The following is a 17,753-nucleotide window of genomic DNA, read 5'->3' on the forward strand; positions in this document are numbered from 1 at the left end:
CTTTATCTCGCGATAAATAAGATGATGATTTATAATGTTGACCCACAAATTAAGAATTTATTCTGATGAGTTCTGCCTTCGGAACGAAAAAGGCTAACTTTCAATAAAAAAATTGAAAATGGTTCAAAAATTCACCAATAAAGTTGTTCAAAGTGTTTACCATTAGATTTATGTGCCCACAGAAAACTGAGATAATTCAGAAGCCATACCCGAAATTTCGAGGAATCTCATATTTTATAAAAGCGATTTAGATGATTTCTACCTTCTTTGATAACATCCTAGATTTAAAATATTTTTAAGAAACTTGTGAAACAATTTCAACACTCCGTTACATTTCCATTTTATCAATTGTAAAATTCATATTACTTTTCAACCAGAAAAAAATTCAAATATTCATAACCGAAAAATGTTTGTGACGCTTATTTTGCTTTTATCAAGGAAATCAAGGAATCAAGAAAAAAAAATTTCAGTCTTATATTGAGGAACAAAATATACATATATACATGATTATACTTTTAATTAATATGGAAAGATGAACATTTTGGAAATTCTTAAAGAAATGTTATGATATTAAAAAATTAATTGATGAAAATATATTTCTGGGCTGATGGACCTCGGTCGATTGCCCTCTGATAACTAGTTATTATTATTATTATACTTCTTTTTTCTTTTTATTTATTTTTTTTCAATAATTTATTTCAGACCTCGAAACAGTTGTACAAAACTGGCACCGAGGCCTTTATTACTTTAATGCTTTTACAAATGTAAAAATATTTAACAATATACAAATCAAATGGAGTCGTGAATATCTTAGTTTCTTCTGCGTCTCACTCTAGATATTCGCCATGAATTTGGTTCTTCATATTTATTATACAATGGTTCCAGACGTTGATTTTTCTTGAATTTGCTGAGTTTAGTTGGGTCTGAGAATTTGAAGAAAGCAGGAGCAAATTCTACAAGCCATTTTGGATCTATCGTGGTTACTTCTCTCATGTATTCCTTTGTTGTCTGAACGAGTTCATGGTATATCACCCTAGAAATATGCAATTTGTTTGAATAATGACTCAAAAATTATAGAATTATTAGAATAACTAGAGGACATAACATAAGGAAGTTATGAAACAAAAAAGATACCAAACTTACCATTCAGGTTGACGATTGAATAATGCACTAGAGGGATGAATATATACCACCTGGCTGTCTACAAGAGTTCTATAGCCTTCTTGAGGATCTTTCTTAGCTGCATTTCGGAAAAAACCTGAACAAACAGCTTTTTGCACTCGTACTGTATTCTTCTCGGCAGAAACTACATCTAACCTATGCCTGCAAAAATAATTTTTCTTGAATGATAATATGCCACAAAAATATTCAATACCACATAAATCAATGTTTTAGTGTATATTTATGCAGCATCAAATAAAACATAACAAATAGCCAAAATGCTATAGTTATCAACATATGAAAACGCTGTTCCTTGATGTTTAGACACAAGCGACGTGAAATACGACGAGGCCTTACACAGAACAGAAGGTACGATTTTATTTACAATTTGGTTTCTTGGGTAGGAACTACTGCTTTATCGATCTAAAATATTTTCAGCGCTGCGGTGTTGCCGCTTATATCAAAAAGTACTAACAACTTCGATGTTTCAAATATAACACCCTGTATATTATCACTTTTTTCAGTTTGCGTAGCCTCTTGATTATTTATGTATTAATTTGTCCCTATATTTAGCTGAATTCAATGATTTCTCACTTACCTGTCCATAATGCCCAACAATTGCTTCCTGACATCTTGTGCCCTTTTCAAAGTTCTCTGTTGTACGAAATTATCGTAACACCAGGTGTTGGAAAATTTGTTGTTCTTCCAACTATTATACACTGCTAATAAGGTCATGTGATCCCCCTCGGGTTGATTAAACTTGGCTTTCTTCTGGTCCGCCAAAGCTTGTTTGTCTTTTGGCCGATAGAAAACATTCTGGACCGAAAGCATACTCACAATTGTCAAAATTTCATCAGAACATTGAAGAGCTACCGACATTATAAGCATCTTGGAAAGATTTGGCTCCAAGGGAAATTCTGCCATCTGAAAATTGAATTATGTCTAAAGTAGAAAACAAACGTTTAACTATTGTAGTAAAACATTTGAAAAATCGTGAATAACAACTTACTCTTCTTCCAAGTCTTGTTAACAAACCCTCATCATCCAATGCTGACAAGGAGTGCAGCTGCTCTAAGGCCATTATTAAAGATTCGACAGGTGGAGCGTCCATGAAGTCAAAATTTAAAAGATCATTGATTCCCATTGTTTTCAGTTGTAACACAGTTGTGGCTAAATTTGTTCTTTGTATTTCGGGTACCGGAGTTGGCAACATTTCATCTCGATATGCCCTCTCTGTATATAGACGGTAACATTTACCTGGTCCAGTTCTTCCAGCTCTCCCAGCTCTTTGTTTAGCTTGAGCCTGATCAATAAAAAAAAAAAGTGTTAATAGGAATTTAGATAAGAAAATTTACTGTTCGCACCATACTGTAATATTATAGATAGGAGGAGGGGGGGTGTATTAGCAATTTTTACTTGTTCCTGTCAATACACGTCCAGATATTTCATCCAATGTATCAATTCTGAAGAGAAAGATATCGTGAATGAACTGAAGAGAGTAGTGAGATACCTTAAAGGCACATGTTATTTCAAATTACGTCTAAGTGAAATAAAAATGAAAAATCCCCTTATTGGATTCGCTGATGCTGACTGGGCTGAAGATAGTGTAGATAGAAAATAAAATAGTTGATTCATTTTCAAAATGAATGTTACAATCAGTTGGCCATCTAGATAACAGAAGACTGTAGCAATTTCTACTGCAGAGGCCGAATTTGTAGCTTTAACAGAAGCGAGTAAAGAAGCTATGTGGATGAGGAATTGGCTTGATGATTTGGGGGAAAGCCCACCAGAACGCACAAATATTTATGAAGATAATCAAAGTTATCTGGAAATAATTTAAAATGGACAATATAGTAAAAAAAACCTGGATATAAAATGCAGATTTTCAATATGAACTTGGAGTTTGATTTCAAGGCTAAATAGAATTTTTAAATAGGGAATATACATTTTCCTTTGCAGACTATTGATATCCTTGTAAAACTAAGAACGTTTTGTCTCCTTTGTTTTTTTCATAAAACGAATTTATCTGATGATCTGAAATATTTGTCATGATAAACTACTTTTTTGTATTCCATATGAACATATTCAAAAATGCAACAAGTTTGTTTTCTTTATTTTTCTCCAACCGCACACATGTGTGACACCGCTATAATAAAATCTCACAAGAGTTGAATGTAGAACCATAGAAGGCTTTCACTCGTAAGTGAAAAAAAAAATTGGTTTTTTCGTCGTATTACGAGACATCGTTCCCTTGAGAGAATCAGGCCTCGAAGCAAAATGCAGAAGTTTATCTTTTTGTTTTAAGATATCACGAACTGTCTGCAATCCAATGTTGAATTTGCCAAAAATGAAACATTATGGCCTTTTTCATGTTCTTCAATCAATTTTAATTTTTCCTCAATGGTCAAAACTACCTTCTTTCTCTTTGAATTCATGTTCGTATAAGATAGTTGTCTACAGCAGAATTCTAGACTTAACTATTGCACACATACGATACACTCATAATGTTTCCTGTCGACAGAAGAGCTTCGTTCAGCGGAAAGAGCAGTTGCAAATCTGATCACTGAGCGCTCACAGATCCTAAAGTGATCAAAGAGCGGTTTTCTGAACGGTTAGAATATACCTAACCTCAAAAACTTTTTTTTTGACAGTTCTCACAACGTGTTGAGCTTAGTGAGCGTAATTCAAAGTCGCTCAGAAAAATGGCGTCCGCTCACTAAACATGTTGGGTATGCGTTCACTGATAAGATTTGTTCAGCGAAAATTCTGTTTTACAACTGTTGTTTCCGCTGAACGCAGCCAAGCACACGTTACGTTGATGTACTTCCCCCGACGCCCGATTATAACTATGGCGCATGCGTAATGGATGCGGATGAGTGAAAATGTCGACGAGCACGGATTACAGAGTGAAATGGATAATAGGAGAACGGATGATCGGAATTCTACTGTATTGACTTTTTCAATACTCCTACTTAGGGTTTTACTTTTACTTTATCATTTTGCTTCATTTCATGCTTTTGTTTATTTATATGTGCATATAGAGTACATTATTATTTATGTTCTTTCTTCTTTCCTTTGAATAAATATTCATAATAAAGAACATCTTCGAACTCCAGTTCTTGAATTTCTTTTTGTTCAGAATACATTATAGAATTAAGATTGTAAATGGCAAGCCTGTATGAATAATTAAATAATTTATGATGTTTTTGTGATATAAAACGTTGATTTTGCATATAACGACTATCAACTATAATGCCCAGAATTTTCAGATCCCTTCAAAGTTATAAGCTACTGATTTATGATACTCACCTGTGATATAGGTGTCACAACTAAAGAATCCATTCCTGTCTTGGAATTGTAAACTTTTTGTTTAACAAATCCCGGATCAACAACATAAAAAATACCATCAATAGTCAAAGATGTTTCAGCAATATTGGTGGCAATTACAACTTTTCTACTACCCGGAGGTGCCGGCTCAAAAATTCTTGTCTGCATTTCAGATGGTAAAGCAGAATACACAGGGAGAATGATCAGTTCCGGAACGTCAAGTCCTGAAATATGTAAAATATCGATTTATAAACATTCGATACTGACATAAAATATTGAGCTTACCTAAAGTTTTCATCCTTTCATAAAGGATTTCACAAGCTGTATCGATTTCCTCTTGACCAGTTAAAAATAACAAAATATCACCAGGCGGTTCTCTTAAATGAATTTGCATAACTGTCATCAGACTGGCGTCCAGGTAGTCGGTCTCCGGTTCTTTAGTATAGAGGACTTCCACAGGGAAAGTCCTTCCAGGTATTGTGAAAATAGGTGCTTCGAAGAAATATTGGGAAAATTTAACAGCATCTAGGGTTGCGGATGTAACAATAAGTTTTAATTCAGGCCTTTTAGTAACTGCTTGTTTCAGTAGACCAAATAAAACATCTGTGTGAATTGTCCTTTCGTGAGCTTCGTCTAACATAATTACAGAGTAGCTTTTCAGGTCAAGATCCATCAAGCACTCTCGTAACAACATTCCGTCTGTCATGTACCTGAAACAAATTGATGTTAACTTGCCCGCCTCATATGTATTTAAAGTGTTCAAATCTAACAATAGGAAAAAAATTAATCAAGAACGCACTGATAAGAAATTCAGAGCTTTTGGGCATGTGGATTCATGAATCATGATTCAATATTCTTAATTCATTCCTCCAAATACAAATCTGAAACCAAACTTTCTACAGCATGCCATGAAAACAGAATGTGATAATTCAGCATAATGTCATTTATAATTTATTATATTATTATGAATGTTTGCGGTTTAGACCAAAATTCGGGTCCATTTAGGTAATTTAAGTTATCGAGGAAGAACTTTAACCCTCTTACTCCTGACCCATGAATATTTCAATGAAAAAGCAAGATGGAGTTTGACAATCAAAATGAAGAAAAAAAAATGGTTAAGAAAAAATGACCGTCATATAAATAGGACCTTGGGAAAATGAATACTTTAAGAGTTATCGAAGAAGAACTTGTGGAGTAGTTTGTGACTTCTGGAAAATACAGAAAGAAACTAAAATTCGATGTTTAGATAACTAAATTTTACATTTCATGAATTATAATTAAATTTTTGTTGGAATTGTTGAGAAATACATTAACCGATACAATTCTCAATTACAAATATTTCATTACAATTCTTGAAATGTAAAATTTAATTATCTAAACATAGAATTTTAGTTTCTTTCTGTGTTTTCCAGAAGTCACAGACTACTCCACACAGTTCTTCCTTGATAACTCTTAAAGTTTATAGGTAAAGTGTTTGCTTAAGTAACCCCCAGTATTTTTGTACGTAGAATTGACTGAAATAATAAAAAATATAGGTTTTAATTTGAAAATCTTGAGTTTTGATGATTTTGAGTTGTCCAAGTTCACGATCTTCTTATAAACACACTGTACACTTTTGGTCCAAACCGCAAACAGTCTTATAATACTACGTATTTGCTTCTGCAAATAAATTTTTTTCTTTTTAGATTCTCTAAAAAGGAAAAAATGTTCTTCAAAAAAGGTTTTTCGGCCGAAATATTTAAAAAAAATGTGAGACCTCATCGCCACCATTTTCTTTATAAGAATCCCATTAGCTCATGAACCGTTAAGTTTTTACCCAAGGTATCGCATATCGCTGAAATTGTCATCAAAAAAGCGATCTAATGATGCAATAATATACTGAGTGTAAAGGATGTAGTATAGTTATTTATAATACAAGTGCAGAAGGCATTGATATTCTTCCACGAGTTCAAAATTCAAAAACGAGGCACGAAGTGGCGAGTTTTGGAATGAACGAGTGGTAGAATGAGCCTTCTGTACGAGTATTATACATTATTTTCTCTAATTCATTGCATTTTCATTGAAATTAATGAAATATTTCCATAAATATATTTTAGTGATTTTTGCATTGAAAAATGTTGGTTGGCAGAACTGATTTCTTTAAGGCAAATTGATGAATTGACAGATAAAGCCGTGGCGGAAAGTTCGGAGTGCCAACATAGAATAATGAAATATAACCATGAAAACTGTGCGTTTCTGATATATTCTCGTACGATTTTGTTCTACAAGATGTGGAAGAATGAACGGAATAACCATAGAATTAGAGAAATATGTTTCCGGTACAACCCCGAAAGTTGTAGAGATCTAAAAATATTTTAGGAGAAAGATCAATGTCACAAACCCCAATTTGCAAATTTTCAGCTTAAAATTATGATTAGTTTTCCCTAAACATCTAATAGGCCATCCTGGTGAATCACCCTGTATACTAAAAGAATTTTCGCACAACTTATTATTTTTATATGTTTTTTTGTTCTCTCAAGAAAACTGTTACAAAAAATGCATGAATGACCTATTTTATTGAAAGTATCACATAATTCGGTTTTTGTCATGTCAGTTTGAAGTTTAATCAAGGAACAAAATTTCGTGAAAAAATTACACTAGCAGGAATGTAAACAAACAAAGCTATTGACTTAAAATCAGCCCTTTTCTCATTCTTTTCCTATTATCAATGAAGTTGTTTCACCAATTGATCAGAGAGAAAACAATTTCAATGCTTATATTTGATTCAACCTACTTTATAAGCGTTTCCGGACTTGTACAGTCTTCGAAACGTATTGTATAACCAACTTCTTGTCCTAGCCTACACCCAAATTCTTCTGATACTCTTTTAGCGACAGACATTGCTGCAACTCGACGAGGTTGTGTACACCCAATTTTTCCTCTTGCTGTGAATCCTGCCTCAGCTAAATATTGGGTGATTTGGGTAGTTTTTCCCGAACCTGTTTCTCCAATAACAATTAGAATTTGATTATCGTGCACAGCCTGAAATCAAATATCATTATTATAGGGTGGATAGGTAAATCAAGAAATGTTTTGTACTTACTTTACGAAGTTCATCCTTCAACTTATAAATAGGTAAAGATTCCCTCTGTTGGATAATACTCAAATTTGTTTTCCTTCCAAACGAAGATTTCTTGCCTCCAATAACATGTTTTTTCCATTCTGGTAAGTCCTGTGACTGCAACCCAATTCCCCTTATTTCTTGAGATTCAGATGCATCTGTAAAAATGATATAAAATTAGAAAAACCTTAATACTTTCTCCAAACAGTTTTTACCTGAAGGTAATGGATCAATCCAATTTTTTCCTTTGACAGAAGATTGCGAGTCGGTTTCTTGTTCTCTCTGCAACATTTTCTGTTCTCTTCTTTCCTTAGCTAAAGCGGATTGCATCATTGCTGCTTGTGCAAGGGAACCATCAGGATTTTTAACGATTCTAAAAAAATTTCGAGCTTTAATTTACAGAAGAAAAAAATAGTATTTAAAATATTACTTTACTGGGCTCAGGTCGTGCAAAGCTCTGCCATGGCCTTGGAGGAAAGGCGCCTCATCTTCAACCAATTCAATTTCAATATCTGCTTCTCCGTCTTCTTCTTCTCTAGGCAGTAATCCTGTTTCTTCATCAAATTCGGGTAGCTCACTCTTATCTATACATCCAGAAGATATCATCTGAAATATAAAAATTCAAATAAAATTCCAAAATTTCATAGCGATGGGTTATTAAAAATATATTTAGGCTACTATAAAAAGGCGGTAGAAAATGAATAATTTATTTGACAAATTTTTTTCAAATCCTCCCAAATTAATCAGTGATATTTATTGTATCGGGAGTCCCTAATTCGTTTTATAATAAGGAGGTCTAAGAATCCCTTTGAGCTAGAAAAAAATGAGTGGCATATTTTCAGGCTTGATTTTTGAAAGAAATAATTTTGTTAAAACCACAACCTCATAAATACAACAGTTTTCAAGCTATAAGGGAAAATTGAAAAATGGAGTGAAATGAAAATTTCTGATAATTTCTTTATTATTGGTGCTATAAACATGAAGCAAAAACATTCTGCAGGTACCTTTTTCAGTAGAATCCATTGTGAAATCATTTGTTTTTTATTGCAATTAGCATTGAATTTATAATACAAACTTGTTTTTTTTCAATGTAAACCAAAAAATTTCTATAATAAACAAAATTGCTTTTTTCACTTTCGAAATATAAAAATATAAATTTCCTATTGAACTATATGAATTATCAAAAGTTTCAGTTTCATACTGTAAATCAACCAAATGCTTATCTATGATTATCTGCGAACTTCAGATAATTAAAATATTAGTTGGCCACCAAGGTCTCTGGATTTAACACCAGAAGATTTTTTTCCTTTGGTAACATTTATAAATTTGAAAATGTTCAAATGTTAACAAAGTCTATCGGTGTTAAATCCATAGAGCTTGATGGCATCCGAATATTTAAATCATCTGAAGTTCACAAATTATCATATATAGGCACTTGGTTGATTTTCTGTGTGAAACTGAAACTTTTGATGTTATTTATATTAGGTGTACAACTTTGCTTCCGCCGTTTTGCAATAAAGAGGTCGTAGATGTCATACAATAAGCTTAGGTATTTGTAAACATAACGCCATCAAAATATTAATGGATTTGTGTCTGCATCATAAAGTTATTCTCGAATAAAAATGTTAGCTTACGAGCCAAATTCTTGTAAATTTCTGTTTCAGTATTAAGAAATCTGCGGCTCATCGAATGCTCTCAAATACCTATGGTGAGGCCGCTATTAGTGAAAGAACGAGATATCAAAGACCAGCATGTCCATGAAAGAAAAAAGGTTTTCGAAGATGCAGAATTGGAGGCATTACTTGATCAAGACTCGTGTCAAATGCAACAATAATTGGCAGGATCATTGGCAGTGACGCAACAAGCCATTTCAAAACGCCTAAAAGTCATGAGAATAATTCAGAATCAAGGAAATTGACTGCCGTATGAGTTGAGGTCGAGAGATGTTGAACGGCGTTTGTTTGCTTGTGAACAGCTGCTTGCAAGGCAAAGACAGAAGACGGATTTCTCCACCGCATTGTGAATGGAGACGAAAAATGGGTTGATTACGATAATCCCAAGCGCAGAAACTCATGGGGATATCCCGGCCATGCTTTCACGTCGACGGCCAAACCGAATATTCACGGTTCCAAGGTTATGATCAGTATTTGGTGGGACCAGCTCGGCATAGTGTATTATGAGTTGTTAAAACCGATGAAACAGTCACAGGCGATAGTTATCAAACGCAATTAATGCGTTTGAGGCAAGCATTAAAAGACAAACGGTCGCAATACAACGAGAGAGAAGATGAATTGATTTTACTGCATGACAATGCTCGACCCCATGTTACGAAAGTAGTCAAGATATACTTGAAAACCTTGAAATGAGAAGTCCTACCCCACCCGCCGAAAGTAGTCAAGATATACTTGAAAACCTTGAAATGAGAAGTCCTACCCCACCCGCCGAAAGTAGTCAAGATATACTTGAAAACCTTGAAATGAGAAGTCCTACCCCACCCGCCGTATTCTCCAGACGTTGCTCCCTCGGACTATCATTTCTTTCGATCATCACGTCATCCGGTTTTATGAAGAAGTAGAAAATTGTATCGATTCGTGGATCGCTTCAAAGGATGACCAGTTTTTTCAACGCGGGATTTGTACGCCGCCCAAAAGATGGGAGAAAGTAGTGGCCAGCAATGAACAACAAATGTATAACCAGTTTTTTACGATAAACCTTCGAATTTCGGAAAAAAACCGCGAAAGCAAAGTTGTAGGCCTATGTAGTTTGATAAATTTTTATATCGTTATATTATATTTTTGAGATGACATATGTCATAATAACAATTTTTTTCGCGGAAAATGTTTCAGACATTTTTATGGATATATGCGCTCGTAATAAACAACATAACAAAATAAAAAAGAAATGGCCCAGTAAGGAGTTATTCACATTTATTTTTTATGCTATCCTATTGTTCTTGCACGAAGAAATTAATGAAATTTTGATGAACCGAAACATAGATACTCATAAAAATTATACATTACCTGTTTTATTTCCCAACGCTCTGGACTTGAAATTCTTGTAACACGTTTTCTAGAATCTTCCTCTCCATCATCGATTCCCACAGGCAGTCTAAGAACAGATGTGCTATTGTTCATTGGTCTATCTGGATTTCTATCTCGATCCACTTGTTCTACTTGTTTATGAGAAGTTGGATTCATATCTTCTCCAGTTGTTTGGTCCACCTCTTTCATTGACAGAGATACTTTTTGCCCATTTAAAGATAGTACTTTCACCTGAAATTATTTGGAGAAATTCATGTCAATCTGAGAATATTTACCTCTTTTATATTATTCAAAATGATAATTTAAGGGTATAATTAACAATATTTAATTTTGAAATTTAAGTTGTTTAATATGTAGATGGCCAGAAGCCAGTGAAGCCACCAGACTCAATTTTCCTCACCTTAATTTTCATTCCTCTTGAAACAACTTCTGAAACTTCTGTGACTCTACCTTGTGCTCTTAATTGTGAAATATGTACTAAGCCTTCCCATCTCTTCCTCAAACCTTCTAATTGAACAAAACAACCAAACTTAACGATATTGGCTACTTTACCATTATAAATCTGAAATTTAAATAATAGAATGAAGCTAATTATATATAATCAGTTAAACTAAGATTTACCTTCCCAGGTACAGGATCATCATCTAATTCCAAACTATCTTTATTCCTCTTGTTATCTACATTTTTACTATATCTTTCTTCTTTAGATGCACTTCTATATCGTCCCTTTTGTTTTCTTCCTCTAGATCTGCTTCTAGAATCTCTACTTCTGTTTTTGGTTATATCTCTTCCTCTGGATCTAGGAAAACAAAATATTAATTTATATATACCATGTACCTTTCTTACCCAATGAGTATAACACTATTTTATTAAAATGAATATTAGCAACAATAAAAATGGAAAACTATCCTTAGCAGTACTAAAAAAAATCTCACCTAGATCTCCTATCTTTAGATTTTGATCTTCTGCCTCTAGATCTTGATCTTCTTCCTCTAGATCTTGACCTTCTACCTCTTGATCTAGATCGTCTTTCCCTGGATCTCGATCTTCTTCGTTTATCTCTAGATCTTGATCTTTTATTCCTAGACCTAGATCTCTTTCTTTTAGAGTCTCTGTGTCTTATTTCTGAATCAACTGTTTTTTCCTCTTTATCCCTAACATCTTCATCTTTTTTATGAGATGGAGCATCTGCCTCAAATAAAGCCATGAGATCAGCAACAACATTTTCATCCTCTTTATTTTTTGAGTGAGATATAGAATTATTTTGAATTTCCTCATATTTTTCAGGTTCAATAGGATCAGTATTAGGTATAGCCAAGCCTGGAAATTTTTCAGCTAACTCTTTTTTTTCTTGAAAAGAAGCAGGCTCTGATGATTTGTTTTTTTTAGGTCTCATATGTTGAATTATTCGAAGAAGATTCTTAATAAGAGAATCCGACATCTCAGCTTCAATCTCAGTAAGGGCTTTTTTGAAAGTAGGGAATGTATCATGTTGCTCTGATAAATGTATCACGAATTCAGCTGAAACAAGTACATTATTATATATATATATCGTTTTTGTTCTATAATAGTAACATTATATATCAATAATCTTTCAGTAGGCACTCAGGTTAAGTAGTTATTTCAAGTACGGCCTTTCATGTAGTTAGTAAATAAACAAAAGATTCATTACCAGATAGAACTTTAATCCTGAACCTCTGCAGTACGAATCAAGTGTTCCAATTTTCTTATTCTATTACATTATAGCAGAAAGAGATAAAGTTTAAAAAAAAATACTAACCAACATCTTTGTCATTCAAACCTAAATGATTTTCTAATTCTGTACAAACTTTTGAAACCAATGAGAGGTACTCTAGCTTCTCCAGTTCATCCATTATGATATTGTATTAGAAAATATTTTCAATTCATAAGGTAATATACATATATATTATATTTATATATAATCAATATGTTTTCTTCCAAAAATAATATTTTTAAAATATTATTTTTTTTCAATACACCTATAACCTATATATAAACGAACTTAATGGTTCTCTGTGATCTAAATACATCACAGAGTTTAATTTAGCTTTCATTGTTTTCTTGAATCAGTCCTTTAATGGGCTGCTAATGATAAATCGCAAAATTTTTGTCCGACTTATTTTCGTGATTCCTCAGATTTGGATTTTTTTTCCGGTCTCCATACGACATTGAATTTTCCGAGTTCTGGGCAAAATCTCTAAGCTTGGGATCGTTGATCGTTCGTTCCCAAAGATATAGTGAAACATCTTTGGTCGTTCATGCAGCCAACCACTGGGCACCATGTCAAATGGGTTCAAAGTTGATGAGCTTTGGTCGCAATGTATCGTTTTTTAGGAATTTTTATTTACGATCAACAATATTCGTTTTCATGTGTAGGGAAGATCCTTGAAAACAGAAGTATTTTAGGGGGTTATTCGAGAAATTTATTCAGGAAAAAATATGATGAACAATATTTTTTTCTCAGTTTAACTGAATATTTAGAAGCAGCTCCAAATTATAGGAATGTAATAGAAGGCGATGAGTTCATTGTTATTTATGAATAATCATCCATTATCCAAAAAATAAACATTCAAGGAGAAGAGGTTTTGAATACCGGTCATATTATTATGTTTGGGTATTTGGGGACAAGCAAGCGTTGCTTTGAATTTTTCGGTTTGTTTATAAACTTCAGTCCTCTCAGCTGATCCTCATGAAAATAGAGAAAAAATAATAATTGATAAATTATTTGCAACAATATCAGCTTTTCTTATGAGGCTGGTTTAAGAGGAAGATGTAAACATATCTCAGCTCTACAATTACATTGCAACAGGTTGTTTAATTTTTATTTATTTGTTGTCAGGACTTTGATTTCGACTTTTAGGCCACTAAATACATTTTCAAATATTTCAAAAGCTGAAACTATGGAACACAACTCTTAAAACTCACTGAACTAAAATAAAAATTTAACCAATTATAGAAATATACGCATCAAAGCTATCGACCCTACGCATGAAATTGCCGTTTCCGCCGATAGGTGGCTTGAAGATTAACTTGAATCGCTAATATTGAAGAAATTCCTAAATAGAATAATGTCAAATATATTTCTTCGAAAATAACTTCTCCTGCATTCATTTTAATAACAATGAACTATTAATAGTTTACGATTTGAAATGTCTAGAATCCAAAAACTGAATGAAAAAATGAAATTTAGTACCTACAAAATTTTATTGTTGTATATATTTAGTATTCTGTGGTTGCACCTAAGAGGCCAAGAAAACTTGGTGTGTGCACTAATTAGATTCTGATTCTAACTTTTCGAAGTAGACCACCTGTTGCATTAGCTAGAACCATAGTATAAGGAAAGGATAGTAAGCCAGTGTAGTGCTTTTTTCGATTTTGTTGATGTTGAGCGCCATCTAGTTGCACTCACGTTAAACCTCGAATTTTACTGTCAAAAATTGGTCCGTAAAGTGGAGCCCTCTGAAAAAATTGGTGTTATTTTGAAGAACTAAAATATTTGAAATAGAGTGGTCAGAAGATTTCTATATTTTGATATTTTTTCTGCTCTACAATAAGAATTTACGCCAGTGGCGTGTATTTGTGATAAACAAGTACAATGCTACAAGCATAGTATACTATGCTAGAAGTTATCATGAAATCACTAATCAGGTCCAGTCGTCATGAAATGATATCTCTAGGTTTTTTCAGGATTTATGAATGGAATAAACTCCATTTGCCGGAATATCGATATTGCAATTGAATGTATTTGAAGAATATTCGATTGATATTGTTTTGTTATAGATTGAGTGAGAATAGGTAAAGTTTTTATCAACATTAATTTCCTAATGTCGTAAGTTCCAATGAAATTTCTCAAAAGCTATATTTAGCATTTGACAGTTGGTTTCGATAATTTTTTCCCAACCTTTTACGATTCTTAGAGTTATGTATTTTATTATTCGACTGTAATAATATTTTCTGACCGAAAAATCAGCCCATGTTTTTATGAATATTTGAAGAAAAGTTTACCTTAAACAACCAAATTATATTGAAATATCTCAATTATGTTGAAAATAAATAAAATCATGTTTTATTTTTATATTAACTTATATTTAAAATTGAAATGAATATTTTCGGGTTGTAGTTTGTGGATTGAAGATATCAATGGATTTTTCATATAGCTCAGGAGCTTGAAATATTAGAGGTTTCCTAGTAATACATCTTTTTTGGTAAAAATGAAGGAAAAAACTTGAAAATTGGAAAATTCAGTTTTAATATCAAATAAAAGAAATTTTATAAAGAAAAGTTCAAGAGTTGGTAGAGACAGATGGAATTTTAGTTCTTCTATACATACTAAGCAAATAGCCACTCTTAGTGCTGTGCAGTTTTTTTTATAAAGTAAATAAGCTACTTTATTAAATCCAAGCTCAACCATTGACGAAGAAAGAACTGAACCATTCCTTATACTATGCTAGAACTTACCAGAGTCCTGTAGGGTGGCGCTCTTTAGGATAACAAAAAATTTAACAAGATACTTAAGGAACTAGTGAACTGAACTAACTCAAAAGCATAAATATTCTTTGGCCGGGGTCGCCAAGACTTATAATATGATATCAGGATCAGAATTTCATATTAAACTTCAAACACCCTGTGTAGGCTGTGGTCATAGAAATATAATATATTCTATGGTTGTGTTTACAGTTTACGACGTATGCGCTATCTGAATCTATAGCGATCTTTCAAAATCAATCAGGGATAAATCCACCGTTTTGTTTCAAAATTTTACACTTTACAGGTATAAGTAGAAACACCAGGGTTTCTAGACATCTGAGTTACACCGCAGTCCATCAAGAATATGATTCATAAATTCAAAATGGAGCAACAAATTAAAAGAAAGTTTTTTTGAAAACTTAATGACCTACAATCATGAAATCGAGAATATGCGTTTCTACAATTTTTGATGGTACCGCATTTCGTAACCCCGGGTTGAAAAACACCAGTGTTCAATCCAAAAAAATTTCTCAGGAGGAGAACTTCAACATCTAGTAGTCAAAAATTCGTTTTGATTTTGAGAGATAGTTTTTTCCTTCGGGGGGTTATTGGTCATGCTCAGGGCGCGTATTACGCTTCCAGGCTCCCCTTGATTCAACATTGGAAAACAGCCACTAGGAATTTATTATGTTTACTAATATATTTTAAGATTTGTAAAATTTTATATTGAGAAAAATAAAAAAAAATTTCTTCAATCGAATCCCAATATTAGAAATAATGTATTGAAGCAATTTCATTACTAATAATTCTAAGAAACAAAAACTTCTTTTCATCCAATATGTTAGACTTACTATATAAATTAATGTTTCTAACTGGATACTTTTTCCTTTCTCATATAAAATATATTAATTATCATTTCTGCCTTCTGGAATAGATCCACATTGGAACATCTTCAAAGGTAAGAATTAAACATCTGGAAATAATTTTTTTTTTATAACATTTTGTTACCATACCAATCAGCATTAGGTTTGGTGGCTTTCACAGTTTGATTCACTAGAACCAAATTAGAAAATAATATTCTAGAAATATCTAGGCTTATATTAAAAAACTATATTCATTTATGAGAAATAAATTCACAGAATTTATGATGCCAAAATAATATCATATGAAAATCTCAAATGTCTTCTCCCTCAAGCAATGACAGTCTTTTGTGTAACTCATTGAGTGTGGCTTTGATTGTCTTTTTCTTCTTATTACCAAATTTCAAAACATTTTCTTTCCGTTTTTTTATCTTTCTTTTGGTAAGCTTATCAAATTGTAAAAATCTTCTGAATTTTCTATTTCCCATTGTTTTTTTGGAACTTTCAGGTTGAGATCCTTCCTCAAAAATAGTTTCCAAAGATGTCGATGTTGCTCCTGTATTTGTATTAAGATAATACTTCTCAATTTCTTTTGAATTATTTGTATCCAAAGTTTTTTTTTTCGTTACATTGTTTTCTGGGGTCCATCTAACAGGAGTAGATTTCTTTCTTGTCAGTCTTCGAACAACAGGTTCTTGTTCTTTGTTAATTTCATCATTGGTTGATACATCACTATTTGATGTGGAAGCATCCAACTTATCATTGTTTACGGATTTATCAGAATCATCAGCAGTCTGTGTAAATTTTTTTGGAACACCAGATAGCCTTCTTCTTTTCTTTTTTTGAGGATTAGAAAGATGAAGAGCATCCAACGCATCACCAATTTCCATTTGAGATTCTGAAATTTCATTCTATTGTCATTCATAGATTTGTTCTGTTGAATAATTTTTTGATGAGCTCAATATGCTATCTCAAATGTATAGTCATGACAAAGGAATAGTGTTTGAAAATTAGTAATTCTCACATAAAAGAGCAAATTTTTCTTATGAATCCCGAGCAAAACAGAAAAGTTCTATCATTGATGAGTATTGAAGTAGATTTCAATGCTCATTGGTTCTATTTACCCATAATTGTTTATGGTTCGAACTATATTATTTTCCTGTGAAATTATTTATATTACAAAGCTTTGTAAATGTATGGATTGTTCCTAATTAATAATTTGGAACGAAAATATATTCACCTTTTGGCTTAACTTTCATAGTGAAGATTTTTTGTTTTGTTTTTGAATTTTAAAATCAACGTCTCCACCGCCTGTCATATTCCAATTCTTTTAGGTTAGGTTTTTATGCTTTTAGCATAGAATATGATAACATTAATTAATTCATGGATGTGTGGTTCGTATCAATTTCGAGTTTCGACGGACCGGATTGGGACAGATCCTTTACAGTGGAGCTCCTTTTGAAAGGACAATATATCACAACATTAAATAAATAAGGTATACTTTACCATTTTCATTGAAATAAACATATATTATTATTATGCATTCAATGAAAAAATGCTCATAGAACGCTTTTTTAGATTTGAGCCTACTCTGTCGCTCGATAAGATTTTCAAAATATGAAGTTTCAGAAATCACGCAAAGATGAAGAACGAAAATTTCTCCATAAAATGAACCAATAATAATCATTTTACTTTCCTTTGAAATCGACACGTCAGTAAAAAATCGGACGTCTTTACGGTTCATGAGTTTATTATTGATTTCAAGATGAGTAGGTA

At 32.5% G+C, this 17,753-nt stretch overlaps 2 protein-coding genes across 5 annotated transcripts; both read right to left on the minus strand.

Annotated features, from left to right (window-relative positions):
- Nucleotides 1-460: 460 nt before the first annotated feature.
- LOC123681158 (ATP-dependent RNA helicase DHX8) lies at nt 461-12,626 on the minus strand. 2 transcript variants are annotated; one of them, XM_045619392.1, is made up of 15 exons: nt 12,410-12,626; nt 11,565-12,150; nt 11,251-11,428; nt 11,030-11,191; nt 10,609-10,860; nt 8,019-8,194; nt 7,804-7,961; nt 7,571-7,746; nt 7,262-7,509; nt 4,774-5,198; nt 4,471-4,712; nt 2,171-2,464; nt 1,760-2,085; nt 1,144-1,323; nt 461-1,033 (listed from the first exon to the last, which is right to left on the minus strand). In XM_045619392.1, exons 1-15 carry the CDS (start codon nt 12,501-12,503, stop codon nt 811-813), a joined length of 3,720 nt encoding a protein of 1,239 aa, XP_045475348.1. In that variant the 5' UTR covers nt 12,504-12,626; the 3' UTR covers nt 461-810. The 2 variants fall into 2 exon arrangements, with proteins under 2 accessions (XP_045475348.1, XP_045475349.1); XM_045619393.1 differs by lacking the exon at nt 12,410-12,626 and adding an exon at nt 12,302-12,409.
- A 3,581-nt stretch (nt 12,627-16,207) lies between these two features.
- Nucleotides 16,208-17,350, minus strand: LOC123681159. Of its 3 annotated transcripts, none has more exons than XM_045619394.1 (2): nt 17,218-17,350; nt 16,208-16,875 (listed from the first exon to the last, which is right to left on the minus strand). In XM_045619394.1, exons 1-2 carry the CDS (start codon nt 17,234-17,236, stop codon nt 16,292-16,294), a joined length of 603 nt encoding a protein of 200 aa, XP_045475350.1. In that variant the 5' UTR covers nt 17,237-17,350; the 3' UTR covers nt 16,208-16,291. The 3 variants fall into 3 exon arrangements, with proteins under 3 accessions (XP_045475350.1, XP_045475351.1, XP_045475352.1); XM_045619395.1 differs by having other exon boundaries at nt 16,208-16,888; nt 17,218-17,308; XM_045619396.1 differs by lacking the exon at nt 17,218-17,350 and adding an exon at nt 17,002-17,159.
- Nucleotides 17,351-17,753: the final 403 nt, after the last annotated feature.

The sequence above is a fragment of the Harmonia axyridis genome, chromosome 5 (assembly GCF_914767665.1).
Source record: "Harmonia axyridis chromosome 5, icHarAxyr1.1, whole genome shotgun sequence".
NCBI lineage: Eukaryota > Metazoa > Arthropoda > Insecta > Coleoptera > Coccinellidae > Harmonia > Harmonia axyridis.